The sequence below is a fragment of the Nicotiana attenuata genome, chromosome 12, assembly GCF_001879085.1.
Source record: "Nicotiana attenuata strain UT chromosome 12, NIATTr2, whole genome shotgun sequence".
In the NCBI taxonomy this organism is placed as follows: Eukaryota; Viridiplantae; Streptophyta; class Magnoliopsida; order Solanales; family Solanaceae; genus Nicotiana; species Nicotiana attenuata.
Genome location: NC_032000.1, coordinates 3,085,760 through 3,111,243, shown reverse-complemented (window position 1 = coordinate 3,111,243; position 25,484 = coordinate 3,085,760). Strand labels below are relative to the sequence as shown.

At 35.8% G+C, this 25,484-nt stretch overlaps 3 protein-coding genes across 4 annotated transcripts in view; 2 read left to right on the top strand and 1 right to left on the bottom strand.

Annotated features, from left to right (window-relative positions):
- Nucleotides 1,795-7,221, top strand: LOC109235167 (probable U3 small nucleolar RNA-associated protein 7). The gene is made up of 8 exons (XM_019401154.1): nucleotides 1,795-2,107; nucleotides 3,755-3,820; nucleotides 3,935-4,024; nucleotides 4,236-4,374; nucleotides 4,764-4,882; nucleotides 5,240-5,307; nucleotides 5,613-5,661; nucleotides 5,864-7,221. The coding sequence occupies exons 1-8, from the start codon at nucleotides 2,051-2,053 to the stop codon at nucleotides 6,881-6,883; spliced, it is 1,608 nt and encodes a 535-aa protein (XP_019256699.1). The 5' UTR covers nucleotides 1,795-2,050; the 3' UTR covers nucleotides 6,884-7,221.
- Nucleotides 6,980-14,611, top strand: LOC109235816 (putative late blight resistance protein homolog R1B-16). Its single transcript, XM_019402067.1, has 4 exons — nucleotides 6,980-7,000; nucleotides 7,069-7,152; nucleotides 7,273-7,365; nucleotides 12,389-14,611. The coding sequence occupies exons 1-4, from the start codon at nucleotides 6,980-6,982 to the stop codon at nucleotides 14,609-14,611; spliced, it is 2,421 nt and encodes an 806-aa protein (XP_019257612.1).
- Nucleotides 20,342-25,484, bottom strand: part of LOC109235166 (nicotinate-nucleotide pyrophosphorylase [carboxylating], chloroplastic-like) — a 5,823-nt gene continuing 680 nt past the window's right edge. The window contains exons 3-11 of one of the 2 annotated variants that reach the window (XR_002069330.1): nucleotides 24,961-25,094; nucleotides 24,795-24,858; nucleotides 24,637-24,719; nucleotides 23,589-23,672; nucleotides 23,342-23,494; nucleotides 22,266-22,442; nucleotides 22,005-22,072; nucleotides 20,826-21,017; nucleotides 20,342-20,605 (exon numbers count right to left, since the gene is read on the bottom strand). Coding sequence is in view for 1 of the 2 variants with exons in the window: in XM_019401153.1 (XP_019256698.1) it covers nucleotides 20,921-21,017; nucleotides 22,005-22,072; nucleotides 22,266-22,442; nucleotides 23,342-23,494; nucleotides 23,589-23,672; nucleotides 24,637-24,719; nucleotides 24,795-24,858; nucleotides 24,961-25,094 (860 nt within the window). In the remaining variant the exon portion in view is untranslated. Of the gene's footprint in view, nucleotides 20,606-20,663; nucleotides 21,018-22,004; nucleotides 22,073-22,265; nucleotides 22,443-23,341; nucleotides 23,495-23,588; nucleotides 23,673-24,636; nucleotides 24,720-24,794; nucleotides 24,859-24,960; nucleotides 25,095-25,484 lie in introns of those variants that run through there. The other variant, XM_019401153.1, reaches the window with a different exon arrangement.

The following is a 25,484-nucleotide window of genomic DNA, read 5'->3' as shown; positions in this document are numbered from 1 at the left end:
ATCTCATTTGCCTATTTTGGGAAAATATTTCTTTTTCATTAGTTGGTATATTTCTCAATCGTTTGAATGAAAATGCTTGGTCCCATGCAGAAAACCCACTCAATTCCCCATCCCACATGAAAAAAAGGGAGAACATTTATAGGAAAAAAACAACAAAATAAGGAATTTCATTGGCATAGATCTTTGATATTATTAGATTATTGGTGGCTATTTGAGTTTTGACTATTAGAAAAAGTTGAACTGAAGAAAAGATAGATTTGTGGCAGCCTAATTAGTGGACAAGTCATAAGAATGACCTTGGAGTGCTTTTTGATTAATTTTCTTCTAATAAAAATCGAATCAATTTTGTTAGAGTTTTAAGTTATAGTAAACGATTTTTATAGATTAAAGTTATTTATAAGGTAAATAAGAGCATACATTAAGCTTCCGTTATGTGCGGAATCTAGAAAAGGATCGTATCACATGAGGTCTATGCTCAGGGGCGGATGCATGTTATAGGGTATGGGTGCTTAAGCACCTATTACTTTTGGAGCCATACACTATTATTTATATAGAAAAATTAGTAATTCATACAAATATATTACTTGAGCACCCATTCTCAAATGTAATTTTCAGATAAAAAATAGTTAAGCACCCACGATTTAGAAATCCTAGATCCGCCACTGCCTATGCTATACAACCTTCAGGGGCGGAGCTAGAGTACCGGAAGCGAATTTGGCCGAACCCAGTAACTTTGATTCAAACCTTTATTTGTCTTTAAAAATCTATCGAATATATACAAATTATTAATTAGAACCCAATAACTTAAAATGATTACAATCCTGAACCCATAAGATTGATTCCTAGCTTCGCCTCTGAATCTTACCTTGTACTTCTGCCGGAGACTGTTTTCACAATTTATATGTTTCTAACAAAGATAGTAAGGGATTCTACTTTACATTTTCATCAAAATTTTCTACGTATCTAAAACCAAACCTATTTGGTGTTTTAATTTAAAAAAATTGGCGTCAAAATGGTAGCAACTCAATTATTATTGAAACCAAACTTTGAAAGAGCCCATGTGATGCGCTAAAAGCGCCAAAATTTCACGGTATAGCCAATTTTCGGATTGGTCAATCAAAAATAGTCAGCGTTTACCAAGTCAATGAAAAATAGCCACCGTTTTGCTGCAATAGAGACCGGTCCAGCATAATATACTGGAGTTCGGTGCACTTGTGTATGAACTCCAGCATATTATGCTGGACCAGTATACTTTGCTGGCTCCAGTATAATATACTGGAGACTGGAGCACTGGTGCTCCAAACTCCAGTATATTATACTGGACCATTATACTTGCTGGAACTCCAGTATAATATGCTGGAGTTCAAGTATACTTATGCTGGAACTCCAGCATAATATACTGGAGTATTTTCCGGGTTATGAACAGTGTTTTCGCTCAGATTTATCTTTACATAAAAAGTGGCTAAATTTCGATTACTTTTGAAATTGGGCTATTTTTGAACGACCAGTTGTAAATCTGGCTATTTTTAAAAATCACCCGCTAAAAGCTGATTAACTTTTAATTGAAACATTAAAATGTAATGGGCTAAATATGGATTAACTTAACAAGCCTATTCGTCTATGGGCCATGATTATTTGAATTATGAGTTTAGTTGAGGAATTAGAGTTTGGTACTTTGATGCAAAATATATGAACTCGATCCAAATTTTGGTGCAAATCTATGGTTTTTTACCATAAAAAAAATATGCATATTGATGTTTCCCTATATCGTTAAGATGTTTGATTCTTTTTTTTTTTTTAAATTAAAAAATTATAGCGATAGTACTTCGTTTAATAAAACCTAACAAATTGGTGCATAGTACGTTTTACTCCCTTTGCGCCAACACCTAAAACCCTAAACCCTTTTACCCCAATTTCCGACGAACCTTCGACGACGGCGGAGCACCACCATTAACTTCCCTGTTTCTCCATCCAATTTATTTTCCCTCTATACGTATTTAAATATTTATTAGTATTTACAAAGCTTCAGAGAAAATTTTCAAGTGAGAAAATGGTGGTGAAAGTGGAGAACATAACTCCAAGGAAAAGTAAGACTGCTACTGATGAGGTGAGTTTTTAAATTAATTTTTCAAATTTCCATACAAAATGGTACAAAGGGTAGCTAAAAGAGTTGCTATTTTGAATCATGAATTGAGAAAAATTTGATCTTGGTCACTCACTATTAGAAATTTTGCATATTATGTATCAATTAGATGTACTGAATAAGAAGAAAGTTAATTTATTAGCTACACAAGTTGAGCTTAAATGGAGAAGTGAGGATTCATATAGTCAATCCCAACTTTTCTGGGACTGAGCGCAGGGGCGGAGGTAGAAGCTCGTTAAGGGTTTGGCCGAATCCAATAGCTTTTGCTCGAACAGTGTATTTGTGTTAAGAAATACGTTAATTATGTACAAGTATCATAAATTAGAACTCAATTATTAGCATTTGAAGTCGTCGTTCTAAAATTCAGAACCCTGAAAGTTGAAATGTTGGCTCCGCCTCTGGACTGAGGCATAGTTGTTGCTGTGACTGATTATTAGCTGGTATAATTCTTATTTTAGTGATCCTGTTGAGGTGAGTTTTTATATTACTTTTGATGGCGCAGAGGGTAGCTGAAAAGTTGCTTTTTGGAATCAAGAATTGAGAAAGTTTGGCCACTCACTATTAGAAATTCTGCATCTTTATGTATAGTATTTCACAACCAAAAAAAGTTGTTACTTTTTGAATTTACAGATGAAATGGGGTAAAGGGTAGCTGAAAATAGTTTGTTTTTGAAAAAAGGAGTGATAAAAATTTGTTCTACAGTTAGAAATTTTGCATCTTTACGTATCAATTAGATGTATTGAAGAAAGTTATTTTTGTGCGAATGTGACTGATTGTTAGCTGGTGCTTTTCTTATTTAAGCGGGTTGATGTGTAATTTTGTATTTTTGCTTGCATTCCACACACTTGAGATACTTCATTCCCTGTATTTTATTTTTGGATTTTCTTTATCCGATTTGAATGTTATAAGTGATGGAATGAGTTTCCTCATTAGAATTACTGTGTGGTTTTGTGTGAAAATAATCAGCTTTTAGCAAATAATGAACTTTTGTTTGAACTGATTAATTTTCAAATTATCTAAAAATAGTAATCAGAATCAATTTCAGAATCTAAAGAAACAGGCCAATTTTGAAGTTTCTGTTACTTACTGGCATTCATGTTTGGCCACTATCCTATACTCTTTAAATTTTGGTTGAGTTAGGTTAAACTACAGGATCTGTATGGCAATCATGATTATTATCAACACCAAGTAGGATTGTTTGCTTTATGCCTATATTGAGAAGAGGAATCTTGTTGTGTGTTTACTGTTAACTATTTTTATGGGCTTTGCTTCCTTTACAATAATATTAGATCTTAGTGTTAGAAACTTAAGCTATGACATGTTGAAACTTTAGAATATCCAGACATGTTTAACCTAGTGAAAAGAGAAGGTGGGGCGGGGCAGGCTGGGGAGGGGTATTATTCTGTCCCGAAAAAATGGAATGCGTGTTTTCTGTGCGTTTGGAACCAAATAGTCATAGGATAAAAAGGATTAAAATTGATTATTAGACACAATATTTCTTGATTAGAAGTACCAAACATCACTATGAATAAAAAGATTTAGAACTTGATCAATTGCTCTCTTATTCTTACTCTACTGCCTTGTGATTCTTTTCGTTATCTTGATTGGCAGGTTATTTCTGAAGAGATGGATATGAAAGTAAAGAAATACCTTAGAGGTGAAGGAGCAAATTTGGAGGTACTGAAGTTTGTTAAGACGTCTAAACTTGCTTTTCTCTTAACTTTGATTCTGGTTAGGTTTTCTGTTCCTTGATAATCATATGGTAAAGAGCTGTTTTTAATTAATTTGCAGGCTTTGAAGGATAAAAAATTAAAGGGTCAGCTTGCTGTGAAAGAAGAGTTGTATGGAAAATCTGCAACAGCTGCTGCGAAGGCTGAGAAGGTGTCTAGCCTGTGTTTAGATATTTTAGCTTAAATTTCTAGGCATCTACAGTATTTTTTTTTCCATTAAGCTCAGCTGCAGAAAACCTAGGTTAAATTGCATGTATCAAGTTGTCTCTGTTAACCTCTCGAAGTTGCTTTTGTCGATTGCATACCCTTTTATGCCAGCGATCAAGATTTGCTTAAATCTCTGACTGTTCTGCTTTTGTCAGTGGCTTATGCCAAGTGAGGGTGGCTATCTAGAGGTTGATGATGAAGGTATTGAGAAGACCTGGAGAATAAAGCAAGAGGCAATTGCCCGTGAAGTTGACATTTTGAGCTCTAGGAAACAATATGATATCGTCTTACCAGGTTAAGCTTTTGGAAGATTTTGCTTATGTATAAATACTGAAAAAAAGCTGCAGAGTTGTTGGTCTTTGTTTCTTTTTCATTTTGATTTGGGCATGTCCGACATGTTATCCATTTAACCTGCAAGCAAAATAGTGGAAAGTAGTGTGATTCTTCCCTAGCAATTGTAACTGGATTTAGTCATTACTCATCCGTTCAATTTGATTTTGCTCGGATAATTTTTTGAATTTTAGTAAAAGCCTCAGTAATGAAAGCTGTGAAGATGAAAACCTTTGTTATTTTGCTTTATCAGAGAATTTCAAAAATAATTATGAAATGTTTCTGAAGCATTTAGCTTCCGCAGATTATGGTTAAAGTTAGTTTCACATAAGTTGTTGACTTGTATTTTGCAGATTTTGGTCCTTACACGCTTGAATTCACCCCTAGCGGTCGCTACATGGCTGCAGCTGGATGCAAAGGTCACCTTGCTATTGTAGATATGAAAAGCATGAAACTCGTTAAAGAACTGCAGGTACTTATTGCTGTTTGATCTGTTCCCATTAAAGATTATATAAACCAAGCATATAGATGTATTGTTATAGTTCGTAAGGTGTCAAATTACTTGGAGGGTTTTCAAGGCTGCCGTCGGCTGTCACACATAATAATCCGTTTAGTATGGAGTAATCTTAGCTTGAAGAATTAGACAACTTGGTATCATTAATTGTATTATCACATACATCACTTAGCTTATCAAATGAATAAGTGCCAGCATCATTTTATTTTATTACACGATGTTGTTGAAATAAAGTCTTGTACTACATTTGCATTAAGGAGTTCCTCACCACTTTTTGAGGCTCAGGTGTACTTATAGCTTCTGCTTCTATTCCAGGTCAGGGAAACGGTGCGTGATGTAGTATTCTTGCATAATGAACAATTTTTTGCTGCTGCTCAAAAGAAGTAAGACTCATTTTATGTCCAAATTTTACGCTCTTCTTAAAAGTTCACATAGATCTCAGAATTGGTTTGGACTTTATATGAAAAGGATGACTTTTGGATGAACTTGTTCTAGCATTTTCTTCTCTTTCTGTCAACTTCAATTTTACTGCTGGATCCTATGTGAAGCTCAATACTTTCATCAGCAATTTTGTGCATGTTCTTTTAATTATATTCCACATCCCACCAATCACCATTCTTTCATTCCCATGTCCACCACAAATTTGGCAGATTTCGTTTCTAAATTTTAAAAATCTGGCATGTCACAGGTACCCGTATATATACAATAGAGATGGCACAGAGCTCCACTGCCTGAAGGTTAGTTTGACCCGTTTAATCTTTTATAATTGACTGCCCCAGAAAATAAATATTTCTGGATTCCATGTGGTCGATTGCTATATTAGGATGTTATTGTTGAAACAAATGCATGCTAATCTGTTTTGCATTTCCCGATTCGTAGGTTTTAGCCAATTATTAAGTAAAAATGGTGCTCGCTTATGCTCTTTCCTTAAAACTCCAGGAACATGGTGCTGTGCTAAAGCTTCAGTTCTTAAGCAATCACTTCCTTTTGGCTTCTATAAACAAATTTGGTCAGCTCCATTATCAGGATGTTACTACTGGACAGATGGTAGGTAATCTTCGAACTGGCCTGGGCCGTACTGATGTGATGCAGGTGAATCCCTTCAACGGTGTGGTTGCTGTTGGCCATTCTGGTGGAACAGTCAGCATGTGGAAGCCTACAAGCGCTGCTCCCCTAGTGAAAATGCTCTGTCATCCGGGCCCAGTCACTGCTCTTGCATTCCATACTAATGGCCATCTTATGGCAACTGCTGGTATGGAGAGGAAAATAAAGATTTGGGATTTGAGGAAGTTTGAAGTTCTCCAAACTTTACCAGGACATTGCAAAGCCTTGGATTTTAGTCAAAAAGGTTTACTTGCTGCTGCAACAGGATCTTTCGTACAAGTTTTTGGAGATCTTTCTGGATCTCAGAATTATAGCCGATATATGAATCATTCTATTGCGAAAGGATACCAAGTAAAGAAGGTGGCGTTCAGACCATATGAAGACGTTCTAGGCATAGGGCATTCTATGGGTTGGTCTTCTATCTTAATTCCAGGATCCGGAGAACCCAACTTCGATTCTTGGGTGGCAAATCCATTCGAAACATCTAAACAAAGGAGAGAGAAGGAAGTCCGATCTCTTCTTGACAAGCTCCCTCCAGAGACTATCATGTTAGATCCTACAAAGATTGGTACAGTGAGGTCAACGAGAAAGAAGGAACAGCCAACAAAGGAGGATAGAGAAGCTGAAATGGAAGCTGCTATTGAGGAAGCTAAAAGTATGCCTATGAAGAAGAAAACAAAAGGTAGAAGCAAGCCGAGTAAGATTGCAAAGAAGAAGCAAGAAGCTGTCGAGAAAGCTAAGAAACCGTTCCTGGAGCAACAAATGAATGAATTCTCCAAGAAAAGGAAACTCACTGAGGAAACTCAGCTTCCAAAATCTTTAGAGCGTTTCGTTAGGAAGAAGGCAGTAGCATGATCAATTATGTCTACTGGACTTTTCTTTCTTGCCTTTAACTTGCATTTGCATTTCATTCTTTTTGTTTTCTCTCCCTATTCACTTCCCTTGAGGGAAATGGTTATAGGAATTGAAGAGGCAAGTGTTGTAATTCTTCAGATCAAGTTTATCCCTTTTTCTCGCTGTTTACATTGTTTAATTGTTAGGTTAAAAATGTAGGCATTCTTGTTTTAACATGGGGTTTCCAGCTTGAAATTACAGGCCAATGTAAAATCTACAAACTAGGCCATGTATGAATTAATTTATCATAGCCTTGACTACTTTCCTGCTATGTATAGGCATTCATAACTTTTGGTCTACTTTTCCCCCTCTGTTTCTCATTCATTTTGAACTTGCACTGATATGTATAGAGGCTAGCACACAAGTTGTATTCAGTAAATATTCTTCAGTCGAAGTTATCTGCAATTTCTGTCACTTTACTACTGCCTAGTGGTGGCAAAATGGTTAAATGAAAATATTATCCATTAAAAAATGGGTCGGATAATGAACTTAAGAACGGATCAAATACGGATAAGAATCATATTATCCACTTAGAAAATGGGTAATCAATGAATAACTAATGGGTTTAACTTTTACATTTGTAAAGCCTTAAATTGGGGGTTCCTTAAATTTGGGAGACTAGGAATTTTTTCAAAAGTGATCATATTCAAGAAGCCGTGGATAATATGGATATCAATATTGTCCGCTGGTTAACCCATTTTTTTATTCGTACTAAATATGGGTCGGGTCGAACAATTTATCTGTTTTTTGCATTATCCCGTTTTCGACTCGCCCATATCCGACCTGATCCGCCCGGTTGCCACCCAACCAACTACTGCTAGCAGCCAGGATCAACCTGTTGGTTAAGAAGAAAACAGATGAAAGGACCAAAGGTTGAATAGGACATTGTCAAGACTTGCATCTCATATATAGATATGCCTAGCATAAATTTAAGAAAACAGGAAAGTAGACATAATGAAGGGCTTCCTGGCTGTTACAGCTTTGGAATTAAATGAGGGATCACAATCCCATTCTTAATCCTCTCAGCCTACTTAATAATTAGATTAATAAATGATTTAAGGGGTTATTTGGTTGGAAATGTTATGAAACAATAAAAGAAAAGAAGAGAATTGCAGAGCAAAGTAGAGAGAGAGGGAATTCTTATTGATATGTGATGAATTACAATAGAATAGAACCCTCTATTTATAGGGAGAGGGTGACTTAGCCACCAAGTAATAAACCCTAGAATCTCTCTAAATATAGACATTCACCATAAATAGAACTCTATTTATAACACTCCCCTTTGAATGTCTATTCAACAGATAATGTGCCTCGTTAAAACCTTAACTAAAATAAAACCCAGTGGGAAAAAAATTCTAGAGAAGGAAAAAGAGTACACATATCTAACAATACGCCTTTTGGTTGCCTCGTTAAAAACCTTGCAAGGAAAACCTAGTGGGACAAAACCTTGTAAGGAAAAAAGAGTACAACGCATATTAACTCCCCCTCATGAGAGCATCACTTCACATCCTTAAGCATTTGCATTCCAATCTTGTGCACCATCTTCAAAAGATCTTTGGTAGAGATTTGATGAACAAATAAGCTATATTAACTTGAATGAATATATTGCACCTTGAAATCATCATTCTTGATAGAGATGGATTGTCTTCATATGATCTTGTTGAAATCACCATTTCAATATCTTCACATAGAGGTGAAAGCTCTTGCTATCATATTATCATGCTTATAGTTATAGCAAGATACATATGCACAAATTGCATTTAGGATGTAGTACTTCATGACCATGAATTCTATATGCTTTAAGCAATTTAAATGCTTCAAGGATTTTTAAGTCATATAAGCCATATAATAGACTTTAGATGCATATCAAGTTTTCATGTCATGCTAGACATATAAGATATCGAAAACTGATTGCACATACCATTGACTTATACTTTCAAGTGTTTGAACTACATGTTCAAAACTACATGACTTTCATATGAAACCAATTCTATTTGAATTGTTTCTTCAGACTTAAGATCCTCACATATATATTTAGCGCTATCATAGATGTCGTCGACAAACATTTTATATCAGTTTCAACCTCCTTATTTTTCATAAAGACATAACATAGAGATCTCTTCATTCATATTTTCAGGTACCTGAATCTCTCCTGAGATTTTATGAAGTGTTATGTCATGTGATCTTCTAGATCACTTGCCTCCTTTATTATGATCATTTTGATCATTTGCTCATCTTCTTTATTAAGAAGTTTATTTGAAACCGATCTGTCTATACGCTTTAAGCGTACCATAGACTTTGTCCTTCTAGGACTTATTATAATATGAGCATTTGCAGTGAGAATATAGTTACTTTCTTTGGGTCAGCAAATGCGTCTGGCATGCTTTGCAATATATTGCAGATGAATTATCTTTTATGAACTTCAAGTTCATATTATTTTATTCGAGGATCTAGATGTATAAATGATAATTCATTCCATGTAACTTTTTCTCAACTGTTGTATCTTGTTGTTTCCTCAACTTTGAGAACCCATCTTTGTGCGTTATGGTGTTAATCAAAATATACACCGCACATCAATAATAATAAGATGGAATTATTTGGTTCCTGACCCTGAACCACTTGTGAGGGGAGAATGTAATATACTTTCGTATATCACGTATATCAAACATGATATATAAACTTTGTTCTCATAAGCAATTGTTTAGCTATTAGTGTGGGCACTTATATAAATCAATTTTGGTAAACCAGTGATCTAAACCAACATCAAGATGAACTTCTTGAAATAGAAAATCTTGGAAATTATGCTCGAAATTAAATTATTGAGCAAGTTACCTCGCAAACACCATGTTGCGGTAATAATAATCAACTGACATTGTAACGCATATCTATAGAGTCAAGCTTTATGGTGGTATACATGGCAGGTGAATGGGCCCATATTCACCTTTGATATTTCCAGCATTCATGGGATTCAATCCCAATTTTAATTGGTCTATTAATTAATGAGAACAAGCAATGTAAGAGAATTCGTAAAGAACTTTCTAGTTCTTTAATATTTACCCATGTGAATTCTCTTTTATTTTTGCACATCATACTTGAATTAACATGGCTAAACCAATTATGCCAACTGGATAAATTATCAATATTGATAAACTTTAGGTTTACACCATGATGTGTGCAATTATGAATAAACTCCAAGTTTATTATGATATGGGTTTTTATATCAATAATATCCACTTCATTGTGGTATTCTTTTGTTTATGTAGTACAAATTGGAGAATAAAGCGGGTAGCTTTTCACATACATATTACCCCGCTACAAGTTGTAGTAATAGAGATATTAAATCTTTCCTTTATTTATAGTCTCAATATAATCAACCGCTTTCGCGTATACTTTGGAAACTAAATAAGTTTCTTTGAGACTTACTACAACAGAATACCTTATTGGTAATCAATTGTGTTTCTCCAAAATAGTATAATTGGCTCTTGCAGAGTTCTCAATTAATTTTGTAGTACCACATATTCATCAACATCCATATGGTGAATATCTCTTTTAAGGAGAAAGTTATACCATTATGGTCATGGTCAAAATTATACGCAAGATATGTTTCTTGCATTATTGTTGTCTTTTAACAATCACAATGCCAAAATATTTTGGCGTACAATAGGTACGTGACCAATGCCCATTCATGCCATAATAATGACATTATTTTCTTATATCATCTCAAACCTCCTTTTAGAGGTGAGTGCGGTATATTCACTACCACTAGCACGTTCATATTCTTTGAAGAATGAATATGTATTCATAAATTAGATGTTGTCACATTCACATCATGAATGGACCATAATCATCTATATGTGCTTTACAAAATCTCATGTCAAATCGATGACAAATATTTTTCACAGAGTGAAAGATTATTTTGAGAATCCTTGTTGTTCTCATTATCACAATGATGACGATTATAATTCCGTCTATTGCCACGTCCACATCCATTGATACATTCATAGTAATAATTTTGTCTTCTTTCAGACTTATCACATACTGCTATCACATTCTCTTAAGGGAATGGGAATGGAGCAAATTCAATGGGACGGGTTTTCAATTCTTTGCCCACAATCATACATGAATTTGATCATGGCGAGGCATAGAAATTTTACCACTTCAGGTGGTTATAATTTCTTACAAACTCCATTAGAGTTATAATCAAACTTTGTTGTCTTTGCTTGTATTTAAAATCAAAGTATAGAATAAAAGAGAAAAATACGGTAAAATACTTACCTTAAATCCAGAATTTAATCATGAAGGAAGTTTATGGAACAATTGACAATCATTATGCTCCATCCCAAAGCTTCTACTCAATTAGTTAGAGTCTCGTGCTGATAACGTGTTATGAAACAATAAAAGAAAAGAAGAGAATTGCAGAGCAAAGTAGAGAGAGAGGGAATTCTTATTGATATGTGATGAATTACAATAAAATGGAACCCTCTATTTATAGGGAGAGGGTGACTTAGCCACCAAGTAATAAACCCTAGAATCTCTCTAAATATAGACATTCACCATAAATAGAACTCTATTTATAACAGGAAAGAAGTTATCCCGGGATTAGTTATTCCACTTTTTCATGGGGATAAAAAAATACTACAATCCCGGAATAACTAATCCTGGGATTAATTATACCGCAATTTTCTACCAACCAAACATGAGATAAATGTTAGGACTTTGCCCTGAATTTCTAATCTATTAGGACTCTCTTTCTTGAAGGAATGGAAAAAGACTTCTAAAAGGATTAAATCTCCTTAATATGTCTTATCCTTTTCTTGGAAGACAAGTTTTGCACATCTATAAATTAAGGATCTCTACTTCTCACAAGAGCACAAAAAAAAAAAAAATCCACAATGTATTCATTAAAGAATTTTGTTTAGGGGAAGATTTTTCTCTCGATAGTTTTTCTTCTTTTATATTAGTTTTATCATATGTAGATCAATTGACCAAACCATTATAAACTTTATGCTTAGTTTAGTATATTTTTCTTTTGTCGTCTGATTTATCGTCCACCAAGCTTTGTATTGTTAGTTTCCGCATGCACCATGTTATTTCGATCCCAACAATAAACTCTTCTTAAATTTAATCCCGGGATTAATTATTCGTTATCCCTCATGCCAAACGAGCCCTAAGTGAAATAATTTGATTTTCTTGTTTCTGGTCTAGTGCAAAGTGGACTGGATTGTATTTGTGTGGTCATTTGGTCACAGACCAAATGCCAATCCATCAACTTTATTAAAGAAAATGACAAAAGGGATTGTTGTCCCCCAATTTAGAAAATGACAATAGGGATTGTTGTCCCCCCAGCAAACTGCAACAACCATTACTCATACAATACACCAACCAACCAATTTTAGGCTCTCAAACTCAGAGAAGAAGAATGGCTTATTCTGCTCTTTCTTCACTTATGCATAGCAATTCCTGCAGACTAACCAACGGTTAGTTTGTGGAAGCTGTATACCACAACAACATGTTGAATCCACTTATCAAAGTCTTTTTGCTCTTCAAGTTTTCCTTGAGGAGGCTACAGAGGAAGCCAAAGATAATGAAACTCTAAAGAGTTTGGAAAAGAGGTTGAGAGATGTAGTCTACAAACTAGAATATAGAGTTGATTCAAGACTAAGAAGTGTCATTGTAGCAGATAGCGGAGATGGCCAAGAAAGGGCTTGTGAAAAAGATGTTGATTCTCTCAAGAAAGAGGTGATGCAGATCGAGTTTAACAAGCACGGAAGCAAATTAGCAACAACTTCTTCCTCATCAAGAAGGTATGCAATTGAGCAAAATACTGTTGTTGGAATGGAGGATGACTTCAACGCCATACTAGATCGCCTCACTGCACAAACACATGAGCTAACTGTCATACCAGTTGTAGTTATGGGCGGTATAGGTAAGACAACTCTTGCTAGAAAAGCTTATGATGATTCATCTATTCGATATCGATTTGATACACATGTATGGGTCACAATCTCAGAGAAGTACAATGAGAGACAAGTGCTACTAGATGTTGTTATGTCAATAAGTCGGGATATAAGTGATGAAAGCTATGAAATAATGAGCATAGATCAACTAGCAGAGATTGTGTATAAAGGTCTAAAGGGTAGGAGATTTCTAATTATCATAGATGATCTTTGGAGTACTGAGGTATGGGACCAAATGCAAAGACTATTTCCAAATGATAACAACAAAAGCAGAATCCTATTAACAACTCGCCTTAACTATGTTGCTGATTATGCAAGCCCTGATTTCCCCCCTCATAGAATGTCTTTTCTAAGTTTAGACGATAGCTGGAATCTGTTTACTGAAATGCTATTCAAAAAAGATCTTTGTCCTCCACAACTACAAAAAATAGGGAAGCATATCATACAACAATGTCGAGGATTACCTCTATCGATTGTTGTCATTGCTGGACTTGTTGGCAAGATGGACCCGACACATGATAATTGGAAGAAAATTGAGGAAAATTTGAACTCATTCTTTGGTACGGTTTCTGAACAGTGTCAATCAATTCTTTCATTGAGCTACAGTTACTTGCCCCAATATTTGAAGGCTTGTTTTCTCTATGTTGGAGGTTTTCCTGAAGATATGGAGATTAATGTTTCCAAGCTGATTAGGCTATGGATTTCTGAGCAGTTTATAAAAGCAAGAAGCTATAAGAGGTTAGAGGTGGTGGCAGAGGAGTATCTACAAGACTTGATTGATAGAAGTCTAATTTTGGCCGGTAAACGAAGGGCTAATGGAAGGATGAGAACTTGTAAAATTCACGATCTTCTTCGTCAGCTGTGCATAATAGAAGCTCACAATGAAAATGTTGTGCATGCCATGAATGCAAATGTCCCCATGTTCTCAGAAGCCATAAATGATCAACGACGAGTAATTGTTCCATTTGATATTAAAGAGAAGCATGTTTACCCTACAAGGCATAGCAGTGTCATTACAAGTATGATCCGGACCTTTATTTTTACGAAATATTCTGATTTAGATTTTATAGAACGTTTTTGTTCCATAGTTTCAACGTTCAAGCTGCTTAAGGTGTTGGACGTATATAATGTCCGTTGCGATTTCTCAAGTGTAATACCTAAACTTATACATTTGAGATATGTTGCTGCAAACATTGACAAAGCTCCTTCACTTGCCAAATTGTGGAATCTACAAACCATAATTCTTCGTAATTTTGCAAGCAAAGACTTGCATCTCCCACAAGAGATCTGGACAATGTCAGAGATAAGACATCTTGATATTAGATGGTCAATACATATGCCTAATCCTCTTGCGGCAGAAAGTCATAGTGTTGGAGAACAACCTTTGTTTCTCAATAACTTGCAAACACTTGTTCTCTGTTCCTCTCCTTATTTGGCAGAAATCCTAAGAAGAACTCCCTATCTAAATAAGCTGACGATTTTAGATGAATCTCGACATCCTAACTATCCTGCTATTCTTGATCCTCTCAGTCTTCTACAGGAGCTGGAGACACTAACTATAGAAGCAGATTTAGGCAGTGACCTGATGATTCTCTCTCGGGATATTTTCCCTCCTAATCTCAAGCAATTGAAATTATCATATACTACTTTACAATGGGAAGATATGGTTGTGCTGGCTAATTTACCCAATCGCATATTCTGCATTCGAGGGAACAAATTGGAAACTAAATGAAGATGTTGTATTTCAAAAACTAAAATATCAATGCTCGAGCAACTACTCCTGTATGGATTCCGGAAGTTGGAGGAGATTCCTCAGAGTATTGGAGAAATAATGTTACTAAAATTGATCCAAATAGAACGTTGCAGCGCTGCAGCAGTCACTAGTGCAAAGAAAATTCAACAAGAGCAAGAAAGCTGGGGAAATTATGAGCTTCAAGTTCGAATTATCTAGCTTTGATTATTAAGTATGTTAAAATTTCATCTTTGATTATTAGTGAATTTGTTTCTGTGTTCTTTCATTTTTCTCTTTACCTTCTTTTCTTATAAAAAGGCTTGTAAGAACTTTTATCTACAGTTAGAATCTTATGACTGTGGCAAGGGTCTATCGGAAACAACCTCTCTACTCCCCCGGAGTAGGGGTAAGGTCTGCGTACACACTATCCTCCCCAGACTCCACTTGTGGGATTTCACTGGGTTGTTGTTGTTAGAATCTTATGATACATTGTACTTTTAATCACTTTTGGATGCTATTTTCCCTTTTTCCCCGCCACCCGTAAGATTTGCTACAAATAAGCTTTTAACTGGCATTTGAGGAAATTCTGAGTATGATTTAATGCAGTCTCAGAGCTTCTAGCATTGTGAAACTTGGAAAATATTTTGGTGTTAACAGTGAGTAAAGTAGATGTAGTAGCATGTTAAATCTTTGATCCCAACAGCTATTTTTTTCATTCTTGATAGTGAGATGACTTCAAGCTTATAGTAGCTAGATCTTTAAAAATTGAAGTTAGACGATACAACTCTTATTAGTTTAATACTACTATGTTTGAATATTTGGGTCTGGGGAAGGGCCATATGATATAGACAGTCTACCCTAGTGGAAGCTCTATACAACAACATGCTGAACCTGTTTATCAAAGTCTTTGTACTATTCAGATTTTCCGTGAGAATAGTACAAAGGAAATTAATGATATTGAAAATCTGAGAGTTTTAGAAAAGAGGATCACAGATGTTGTCTACGAAACAGAAAGAAGAGTTGATTCAAGGCATCATTCTAGCAGACGACCGAGAAACGGCTTGAATGATGAATTGGAAAAAGAAGTTGAGGAAAGAGGTAATACAAAGCAAATGTGCAGAATTAGCAACAACTTCTTCCTCATCAAGAAAGTAAGCAAAATACTGTTGTTGGAATCGAGGATGACTTCAACACCATAACAGATAGCTTCACTGCCCAAACAAATTACTAATGCCAGTTGTCGGGATGAAGGATGAAGGCCTCACTGCCCAAACAAATTGAAAGAGCTAACTGTCATATATATCAATTGTTGGTATGGGAGGTATCTATCGGTAAGTCAACTCTTGCTAGAAAAGTTTATGACGATTCATCTATTCAACATCGATTTGATACACATGCATGGGTCACTGTCTCTAAAACCTACAATGAGAGGCAATCACTACTAGAAATTCGGAAAAAAGCCATCACAAAAAGCGATCAAAGTTGGTCGCTTACAGGTCAAAAGCGACCAAACAGGCTTGATCGATATTATGCTGGTCCCTTTACCCTAGGGACCAAAGTTGGTCGCTAATAAGGTAAAAGGACCAAATATTCCGGATAAATAATATACCGACCAACTTTGGTCGCTATATTATTTTAATAATATAAATTTAGCGACAAAAGTTGGTCTCTAATCTTAAATTACGTTTTTTATTTATTTATTATTAATAAATATAAAGCGACCAACTTTGGTCTGTAAAGAAACTATTATATTTTAAAATCTGGAAAATGGAGACCAAAGTTGGTCACTATTGTTTTAATTTTTTAAATTTTTTCTAAACTTAAGCGACCAACATTGGTCGCTAATTTTAAGAATTTAATTATTTTTTATATATAAGCGACAAGAGTTGGTCGCTATTCTCCAGAAAATATAATTTTTTTTGTAGGCTAGCGACCAAAGTTGGTCGCTTTTTGAGAAATCTGGGTTAATTAGCGACCAACCTTGGTCGCTATTGCCCAGAAAATTATTTTTTTTAAAGAGAAAAGCGACCAACTAGCGACCAAAGTTGGTCGCTTTTCTTGGTATAATTTTGGCAGAAACTGCTTATTTTGGCAGCTACACCACCTGCCAGCATACCAAAATTCCTAAACAGGCATTTGTTGCCAACAACAACAACAACAATAAACAACAACAAAACAACAACAACAACAACAACAACAACAACACAACAACAATATTAACAACAACATTAACAACAACAAAGTATAAAGTTCAATAAAACTAACACATTAAGCTAACCAAACTAAGTTAACTGTTATTACAAGCCCATTCGAAACCGATTGTATTTGTCTAGTTCAAAGTGTATAAAAGTCAAGGATTGTTTTGTACATCATTATCTTCACCGTCTGATGAACTTTCATCACCAAGACGGTATCCAGAAGGGTGTACTTGTCGAGGACGGGAAGAACGATCACGGGGAGGACGGGAGGAACGAGCACTTGGAGGACGGGAGGAATGAGAACGGGGAAGGCGAGCCTCTGGCGATGACTCACGAGACCGGGGAATCGGAAAAGAGCCAGAAGCTAGGAGAGATTTGATCTGCTCTTGCATGCTAGTGAACTGAACATCTCTAAGCTTTTCTCTTTCCTTGACCGCTTCTAGCTCGGATGTGAGCTTTGTCACAGTCTCCCGCATAGCGGAGAGGCTATCCCCATCAGGTAGCTCGGCTTGTGAGGAAGTCCCTATTATTTGCATTCCACACTTATAGCGATGGAATTTCTTAGTAGGAAGCCCGTATACCTTCCCCATTTTGGACCGCCAGTAGCCTCCGTCCACACTCTTTCAGCATCCTCGTTCGAAGGTTGGATTGGCTCGCCCGACTCATTAGGTGGCTGACTGCGTATGAATTCCTGCAATTTAGCTGTGAAACGACCCTATAAGAAAAATTACATTGAATTAGTATTTCAAAATTTATATAAAAGTAAATCAAAATACTTAATGAAAAGTGAAAACTTACATGTACAGTCGAGGCTCGGCCCTCGACCCACCTTTCTTGATCCGTCTCTTTCTTCTTCTTTGCAATATGAGTCTCCTTGAATAGCTCATCTTGGTTCATCGGACGCCCAACTTCTTTTCCTGAAAACTCAACTTTTTCGCTCTTCTCTAAGAACTTTGCGGTAAGCCATTGCCTTTGCAAATCCTCCCATAAATTCTGAAGCAACCAGTCAGGCTTCTGGTTCAACTTTCTAGCTTTGGAGAAACAATGCGACAATCACTTGCGAGCTTTGAGATGAAAGTTTGCAGCCACTTCCGCGCTATAGCGGTGTTCCCATACACACTTGCTCTGTATTTCAAAAGTTAAGTATTATATAGAAATATCATAAATATAAATAATTATACTGCTTAAAAGAACATTTATACCTGGAATTGATTGAAAATTTGCTCCTTCAGCGAGAATGGGAATTCACTCCAAGTCGCATAAGGGCCATCATAAAGCTTTCTAGTGGCTTTGGTGATTATCCTCGTAGTAATATTACTAGGGATGAACCTGCAATTTAATAAAAAAAACACATTAATATCTTAGTAAAAACAGTACAAAACAATAAACGTAAAAATAACAAATAACTCTTACCCATCACCCTAAGGGACTATGATGATCCTGCCATATTGATCATAATTCACCTTCTCGTCATCATCATCATCACCGTCTGAAGCATGTATATCAGAGGCATGTGTGGAAGGTGTAGGGGGATCAGAGCTAGTATCTCGCAGGCGAAGGCCTGAAATATATGGAGTCCCTGATGAAGATGGCTGTGATCCCTGTGACTGCAACATAGCTGGATGGCCCACAAGTGGCTGTGACATTGATAGTTGTGACCCGAGTGGCTGTGACACTGATGGCTGTGATCCATGTGGATATGACATCTCGAGAATGCTTCAGATGAGTTAGATGATTATCTAGAGAAATTGAACAGTACTGCTGCCCATATTTCAGCAAAAAATTGTGAGAAAAATATAGAAGACAACAAGGTATTAGAGCCTCTTTATGTAAAAGCACCAGGTGTTCGTAAAGAGCGTATTCTACGCCATTGGGAGAAACCCAAAAAAGAAAAACTTCTCAACTGACTAATGGGAAAATTAGTAAGTATTACGATACAAGTCTTTGCTTGTTTTACTTTTTTTTTTTTTGTAACAAGAATTAGTTGTTTGTTCATAGAGAAATCTCAAAAAGATGTTGCACCATCAATAAAAAACTTGTTTGAGGACAATGCTTACACTCCCCATCAAGCAATATCTCCTTTACCAGAAGTTAATTTGCAAGTTAGTTTTCTTTCATTCCTTTTTACATAAAACTTATGTTAAATTATTGTCATATTATTAACTCATCTTGAATTTTCTTTTTCCTGTAAGGATGTTGATTTTGATTTGGATATGAATGAATCAAATGTCTCACTTTTAGCCTTGTTACGAAGTGTTGGGAACACAACACAGGTATTTTAACAATCTGACTTTCTTGTACAGGAAGTGTGGAGAAATACTGCAACTATAGTTAGTGTGTTTAAAACTTTTCATAATTCTATTTTTATTTTTATTTTTGTAGCAATCATCTACAAGTACGTGGAAATCAGGAGCACAGTACAATTGAAGTACTATAGTGTGGCTGCCTTTGTTGATATTTGTATTGCTGCATACAGTTCGGCTCGTTACTTTTCACCAGATGTTTAGAAATTGAAACTCTTATATAGAATGATTTATATGAAGTAGTATTTTGAGACATTCGATAAGGAGAAGCTAGCGAACTAGATTTCTTTGATTTTTGGATAGAAGAATTTACATACATTTGTGGAGAATCGTTGATTGCTTTTGTTGAATAATAAATATTTTTATATTATTGAAACCCATAATTACCGTTGCTTACATAAGCTTTACTTTGCTTCTCCATAGTAGTCTTCTCTAGTAAACCTCACTACATTTTACTTGGATGCGATCATCAGCAGTGGCACGTTCTACCCAAAACACCGCCAAGATCATCACAGAAGGTATCTTCTGTAACTTTGGCATGAATTAAGTCATAGCCAATGGAAACTTCTTCGTGTTCAGGTGCAGCATGAACTATATCGAGGATTTTTGTCAACAAAGGCAGAGATAAATTTTTCATAAATGAGGATTTCTTTGGAGCTTCTGCCAATTTTTTCTTGTCCTTTGTGGTGAACAATGACATGAATCTATTTAAGGAGCATGTGCAAAATATATAATGGTTAACTATGGTTAAGTATTAATAGTTATAATTAAATAAGGTGACATGTGTCATTTTTTAATTAGTTGGGTGTAAACACCCGGTGCGGGTAAGTTTAAGTAAGTAGTTCGCGTGCCACGTGCCGCAGAACTAATATATATATTACTTGGGTTGGAATTTGCTCCATTAGAGTACTTCCTCTGTCAATTCCGCTTGGGTGAACTTTTTCAAATTGTCCGTCTCAAGCTCGAATAAAGGTGTTAGGATTGTGGCCAAGTAGTCAATGCAAAACGAACCATTTCTCATAATACAAATATTATCGAGACATGGGCTGACCCGGTTTTATAAAGCCGACCAATAGACATGGCTAGTAAGTATTCATATAGCTGACTCGACTTGTTTTGTATTGAGGACAATGAATCATACTTTCCCATTTTCTAAGGAAATATTTCCTTTTTCTTTAATTTATTCTAAAAATATCTTTACACTTGCCTTGTAGTTGATAGTAGAGATGTTTATACAAGTCACTACTCTTTCTTTCTTATATATTAATCAATGTAATATGCATAGGAGTACGTCAAGGAAGGATGGCACGAGCCAGAATTTCAAGCTTATGGATTTGAGATTCAAATCGCCTTAAGTTAATGGGTTCTAAATTAATAATTTATACATATTCAATAATTTTTTTAAAACAAATCTACGGTTCGAATCAAAGCTACTGGATTCGGTCGAACCCGCTCTCGACACTCTAGCTCTGCCCCTGCACCTTTGCTGTTTCCTTTACAAACAAATTGTGCACCAAAATATTCAGAGGTAGTTAGGTTTGAAGAGAGCCATAAAAGATGTGAAGTAACACAGAACTTCACATACACCAAGCTTTTAAATCAACTTTTTACGTTGTGTCAAATTCCATGAAACATGAAAGCAAAGATATAATGAAATACCAACTCAAGCAATTAGGTTGGAAAAGAGCCATCTGAGATATTCCAGCAACTTACATCTTATTTGTTTGACAACTAGTAAAATGATTCTTATTTGTACTTTGTGCCATTCAGCTGGTTTTACTCCAACCCTACAACAAAAGTAATGGCGGTCATGCTCGTTTTGTACGTCGTCCAACTTCAAGGGCGAGCTCTGTATCGATTTTCAGGGAAATGTCAAGTGCTTTCACAGAATGCGTTAGGGCACCACTGCAAACATCAAAATCTTCATAGTATAAGTATCATAACAAACCTTCATGTGCCTAATACATATGGACTAAACAAAAGATAGATTCGTTTTTATCAAAATAACAGGCTAATATCTGACAAAGGGTATCATTACTGGATGAAACAAACATATATTGAACTTTCTCAAGTATTGAGTCCACTCCTAGCCGAGGAAATTGTACCCCATGCTAAATCATGTGCTTAAAATTGAAGCCTTAGTTAACCAATAAATAACCGAAGAGGTCAACAACCTGATTGTCTCAAGTACTTTAGCAATCCATGTAAAGAGGTGTGAGACGTTGGAGCTGGAGGGGCTGAGAAGAGGTAGAGGTAGGCCGAAAAAGTATTGGGGAGAGGCGATTAGGCAGAATATGACATTACTTCAGCTTACCGAGGACATGACCAATGATAGGAAGGTGTGGAGGTCGAGAATCAAGGTAGACGGCTAGTAGGTAGTCGAAAGTATTAGTGTTAGTCCTGTATTCTATTGTTGTTAAATTTTTTTAGTATTACTTGTTCCTTTTGTTTCATTCTCTTACTATCGTGTTGGTTATTGCTTGGTGCTATTGCATTTCTTCTCGTCTTTTGTGAGCTGAGGGTCTATTGGAAACAGTCTCTCTACCTTCAAGGTGGGGGGTAAAGTCTGCGTACACATTACCCTCTCCAGACCCCACCTGTGGAATTATACTGGGTTTGTTGTTGTTGTAGTAATAGTATTTAAGCAATCCATGTAAGTTCTCCTGTTTATCAATTTTATCAAGAAAATTATACATGACATAGACTATCTAATGGGAGCTTTTGTCTGATGTGTGCGAGTAAACTAACCACCTTATTAGTATAAAAAAAGAGGAAAAGAAAGACGTCGCAGCGATACAAATAACACAAACTGAGAAGTCTCTTCTATTTTTATTATCTTCCAATTTCTTTAATGAAGATCTTCTGAAAAAATAGCAAGAGCGAAATACATACCTAGAAATGTAGGTAACACCAGTTTGTCCAATCTTGTGCACTGTTTCAAGGGTAACATTTCCTGAAGCCTGCCACCATTACAGCAAACAAAGCATGTCATCACAAGATATACGCTGACAAAAATAATAAACGGGAAACCAAGCAGTACCTTTTTTTATGAGTTAGGAGTTTTTATCGTAAAATCAAATCTTAAATGCTATTTCTAAGCTTCGTATATACTGACAGTTTTGTGGAGCAGTAATAAAATGAAACCAGAAGTACCTCTGTCTCAAACCTCCCATTGATCAAATCTACAGCCTCCTTAAGCATGGATACATCAATATCTCCTTTAGATAATGGAACAACCATATTGTCCAGCATTATCCTAGTCAACGAAGTCTTTGTTTGAGATGCATAGTCTAGAACCTCACGTACTTCTGCAATTGTCCTGGTTTCAACCTGTTGGATAGGAGAAAAGGTTTAAAACTCTGCCAATAATTACCAGAAATTGAGCACATTCAGAAAGGACCATACGCTCACAACTGCTAAAAATACAATAACGTAAGCTCGGGTATCACAAATCAGACAATTTGGGTTCCTACCAGCATATTCTTGATGCTGACACATTTATAAGATTTTGCCTTATAAAAAAAAGTATCTATATCATTAGTCGTCTTAACTATCCAAAGTAGGTGCAAATTACCAACTTAATGAACGACAACACCAATAAGTATTATGCAAAGACAGACCTAAAATACAGTTTCTTCCAAACCTCTTAGGTTATATAAGGGTGGATGATAACGTTGGAAAAATCCTGAAGGCAGAAACTTTCCCAGCTTTTTCAGCAATATAAAAATGTAACCTGACTAACTATTTTGTTCGCTAACTGCTTTAACATGGTCAAATAACACAATTTTCCACTCTTGTTTCAGTTATCCGAAATCATGATATATTCTGGGATACTACTCTCAACCCCTACAAGTGTATCTAGATACAAAAATGTAAAATAAAAGTCTCGAGGTGTAGGGCAAACATCTCTGAACTTGGACTAACATTTGATTTCAACAGATCAGAATTCAGTTCTTCGGTGAAAGGATATCAGAAATAGCATCAATCATAAAGTTCATATCATCAACACTATAAATAGTTTATGATTAAAATGGCTCTAGAAAGATGTTTATCTGACCAAATACAAAACTGACAAAAGAATATTTCACAACTGATGGCAGAAGCTAAGATTAAATGACTAATATATTCCGGCAGAATAGGTAATCGAACTGTCAGGTCGAAATAAACATACTATATGTGCAAACTATAACCATATCGAACAATTTAATCCAAAGGTATATGTGGCCAACCTCAACCCCCATGTGAAGTTTATTTTGTTCCAAATACTGATCCACGGAATTTAGAGCTTTGCTGACACCTCCAGCAGCAGATATGTGATTATCTTTTATCATTACCATATCAAATAAGCCCATTCTGTGATTCTTCCCCCCACCGATCAATACCTTCACTTAAAGCAAGGTAGAAAGTCAGCCAAGATAAACTATATATACATGTGATAGCCTCTCACAATGGATGATTTGGCGAGTAAATACTTACCGCCCATTTATCCACCAAACGTAATCCTGGAGCAGTTTTCCTAGTCTCCAAGATGGTAGAAGGGTGTGCAGCATCTGCCATCGCCTGCAAATATTAAAAAAATCACTCTTTTCTAAATTCTAATCATTACTACAGAGGCAAGACAATGAACTCCATGACATCTTGAAATAGCATTATCAGGTACAAAACATCTAGTTTGTCTTTTCATTAAAGAGGCGAAGATATTTGGTTTTGGTTCAATGAAATCTTTCAAATTCTTTTAACACACGACACCTTAAGCAGTGTCCATATCCTGAAAAAGGAACACATGGAATTAATTTTTGTGGACAGATAATTAATATTTATTACCTGATTTAGAGAACCAAAGGGGATCCATTGAAAGGTAAACGCAAATAGTTGTACCAAAAGTATCAAAACTCACAGCTCCTTTTGCAAATTCCAACAACAATTCTGTTTAGATTTCATACATTATTTCATTTCTGCAGTGAATATTTCTACCATTCTTATTAGTTACAAATTTTGTTGGTACTTTATAGTTTAAATTAACATTCATCAGTTAATTTGTTCTCATCTACTGAGTTTTAGAAAATGGCTTGTGTATAGTTATTGCTTTGCATGTGCATTGCATCTATCATTTGTGACGGATTAAACTGAGGAGTCTTTGTCATAGACTGATTGCAGAATTGTTTTCAATATGTGGCTCTGACACCATCTAACGTATCAGAAGTGTGGACGCACACAGTCTTATAAAGAATACACGGAATCTGTTTCCAAGACTTGCACTCTTGACTATTATACTCGAAACGTTGAAGGATATTTCATTGATTTATATATCATACAGGAATGTGTAAATTTGGATCAACACATATGTTCTTCAACATAATTCAGTAATTTCGGATATAGAACAATTGACCAGTCTCAGATCTAGAACGCTTGACTTAACTTTGGAATACTGAAACCAACTCATCAATGACATAACCATTTGCATTCATTGCTATCTTTCCAGATCTTTATTAATGACGTGCTACTTACATGAGGACAAACACACCTTAGTTAGTGTAGCTATTCCGCTCATTCTTTGCATGAAATTGAGTACAACTCTCTCAGCTATAACAATGCTGTGAGCCTTTCCTACAGATGTCAAGGCAAGATTATTATTAAGTCAAAAAATCATTAGCAATTCATCATTTCTCACATATAGTTTACCTTGTACTTTGCCAAATTTCAAGCCTTTATGAACTTTATCACCATCATTTATAGACCACTCCATCTGATAATGAGAACATGAAGAAATTAAAAAACCCTTTTTTCAGACATTTCTTCAAAGTAGAAATACCGGTTACCAGAACAACCTAATTGAAAAAATCAATACCTTTAGTGAAGGATCAACCTCTGCGAATATCATCTCAGCAAGTGCAATTCCTGCTACAATCCCGTCTTCCTTTGCTAGAAAATGAGCTTCAGATTCCATGTCAATAGGAATTGTCGCCTTACAAGTCACATCTCCTGCATTTCACACAAATAATACATTGGACAAATTAGTTATTTATAATTGAGTACTCAAATTCACAATGGTAGCTAGGTGCTGAAAATATTGCTAGTTCCAAGAAATTTACTCAAACAAACTTTTCCATCACGCAGAGAGTCAGACAGTACATGACAGTATCCTCCTGATCTTGAACTTAATTAAAAACAAACAAACAAACAAACAAAATTTTAACGCCAAAGGTTGTGGTGGGGCTATACGTACCCCTCAATCCTTAACAAGAGGTCCCAGATTCAAGCCTGGATTAGTTGGGCCTCACAGCGGGTACCAGACACCGGATGGAAAACAAGAAAGAAAGCAACTTTTGGCAGAACTATTTCCCCCCCCCCCCCACCCCCCCACCCCTTCCT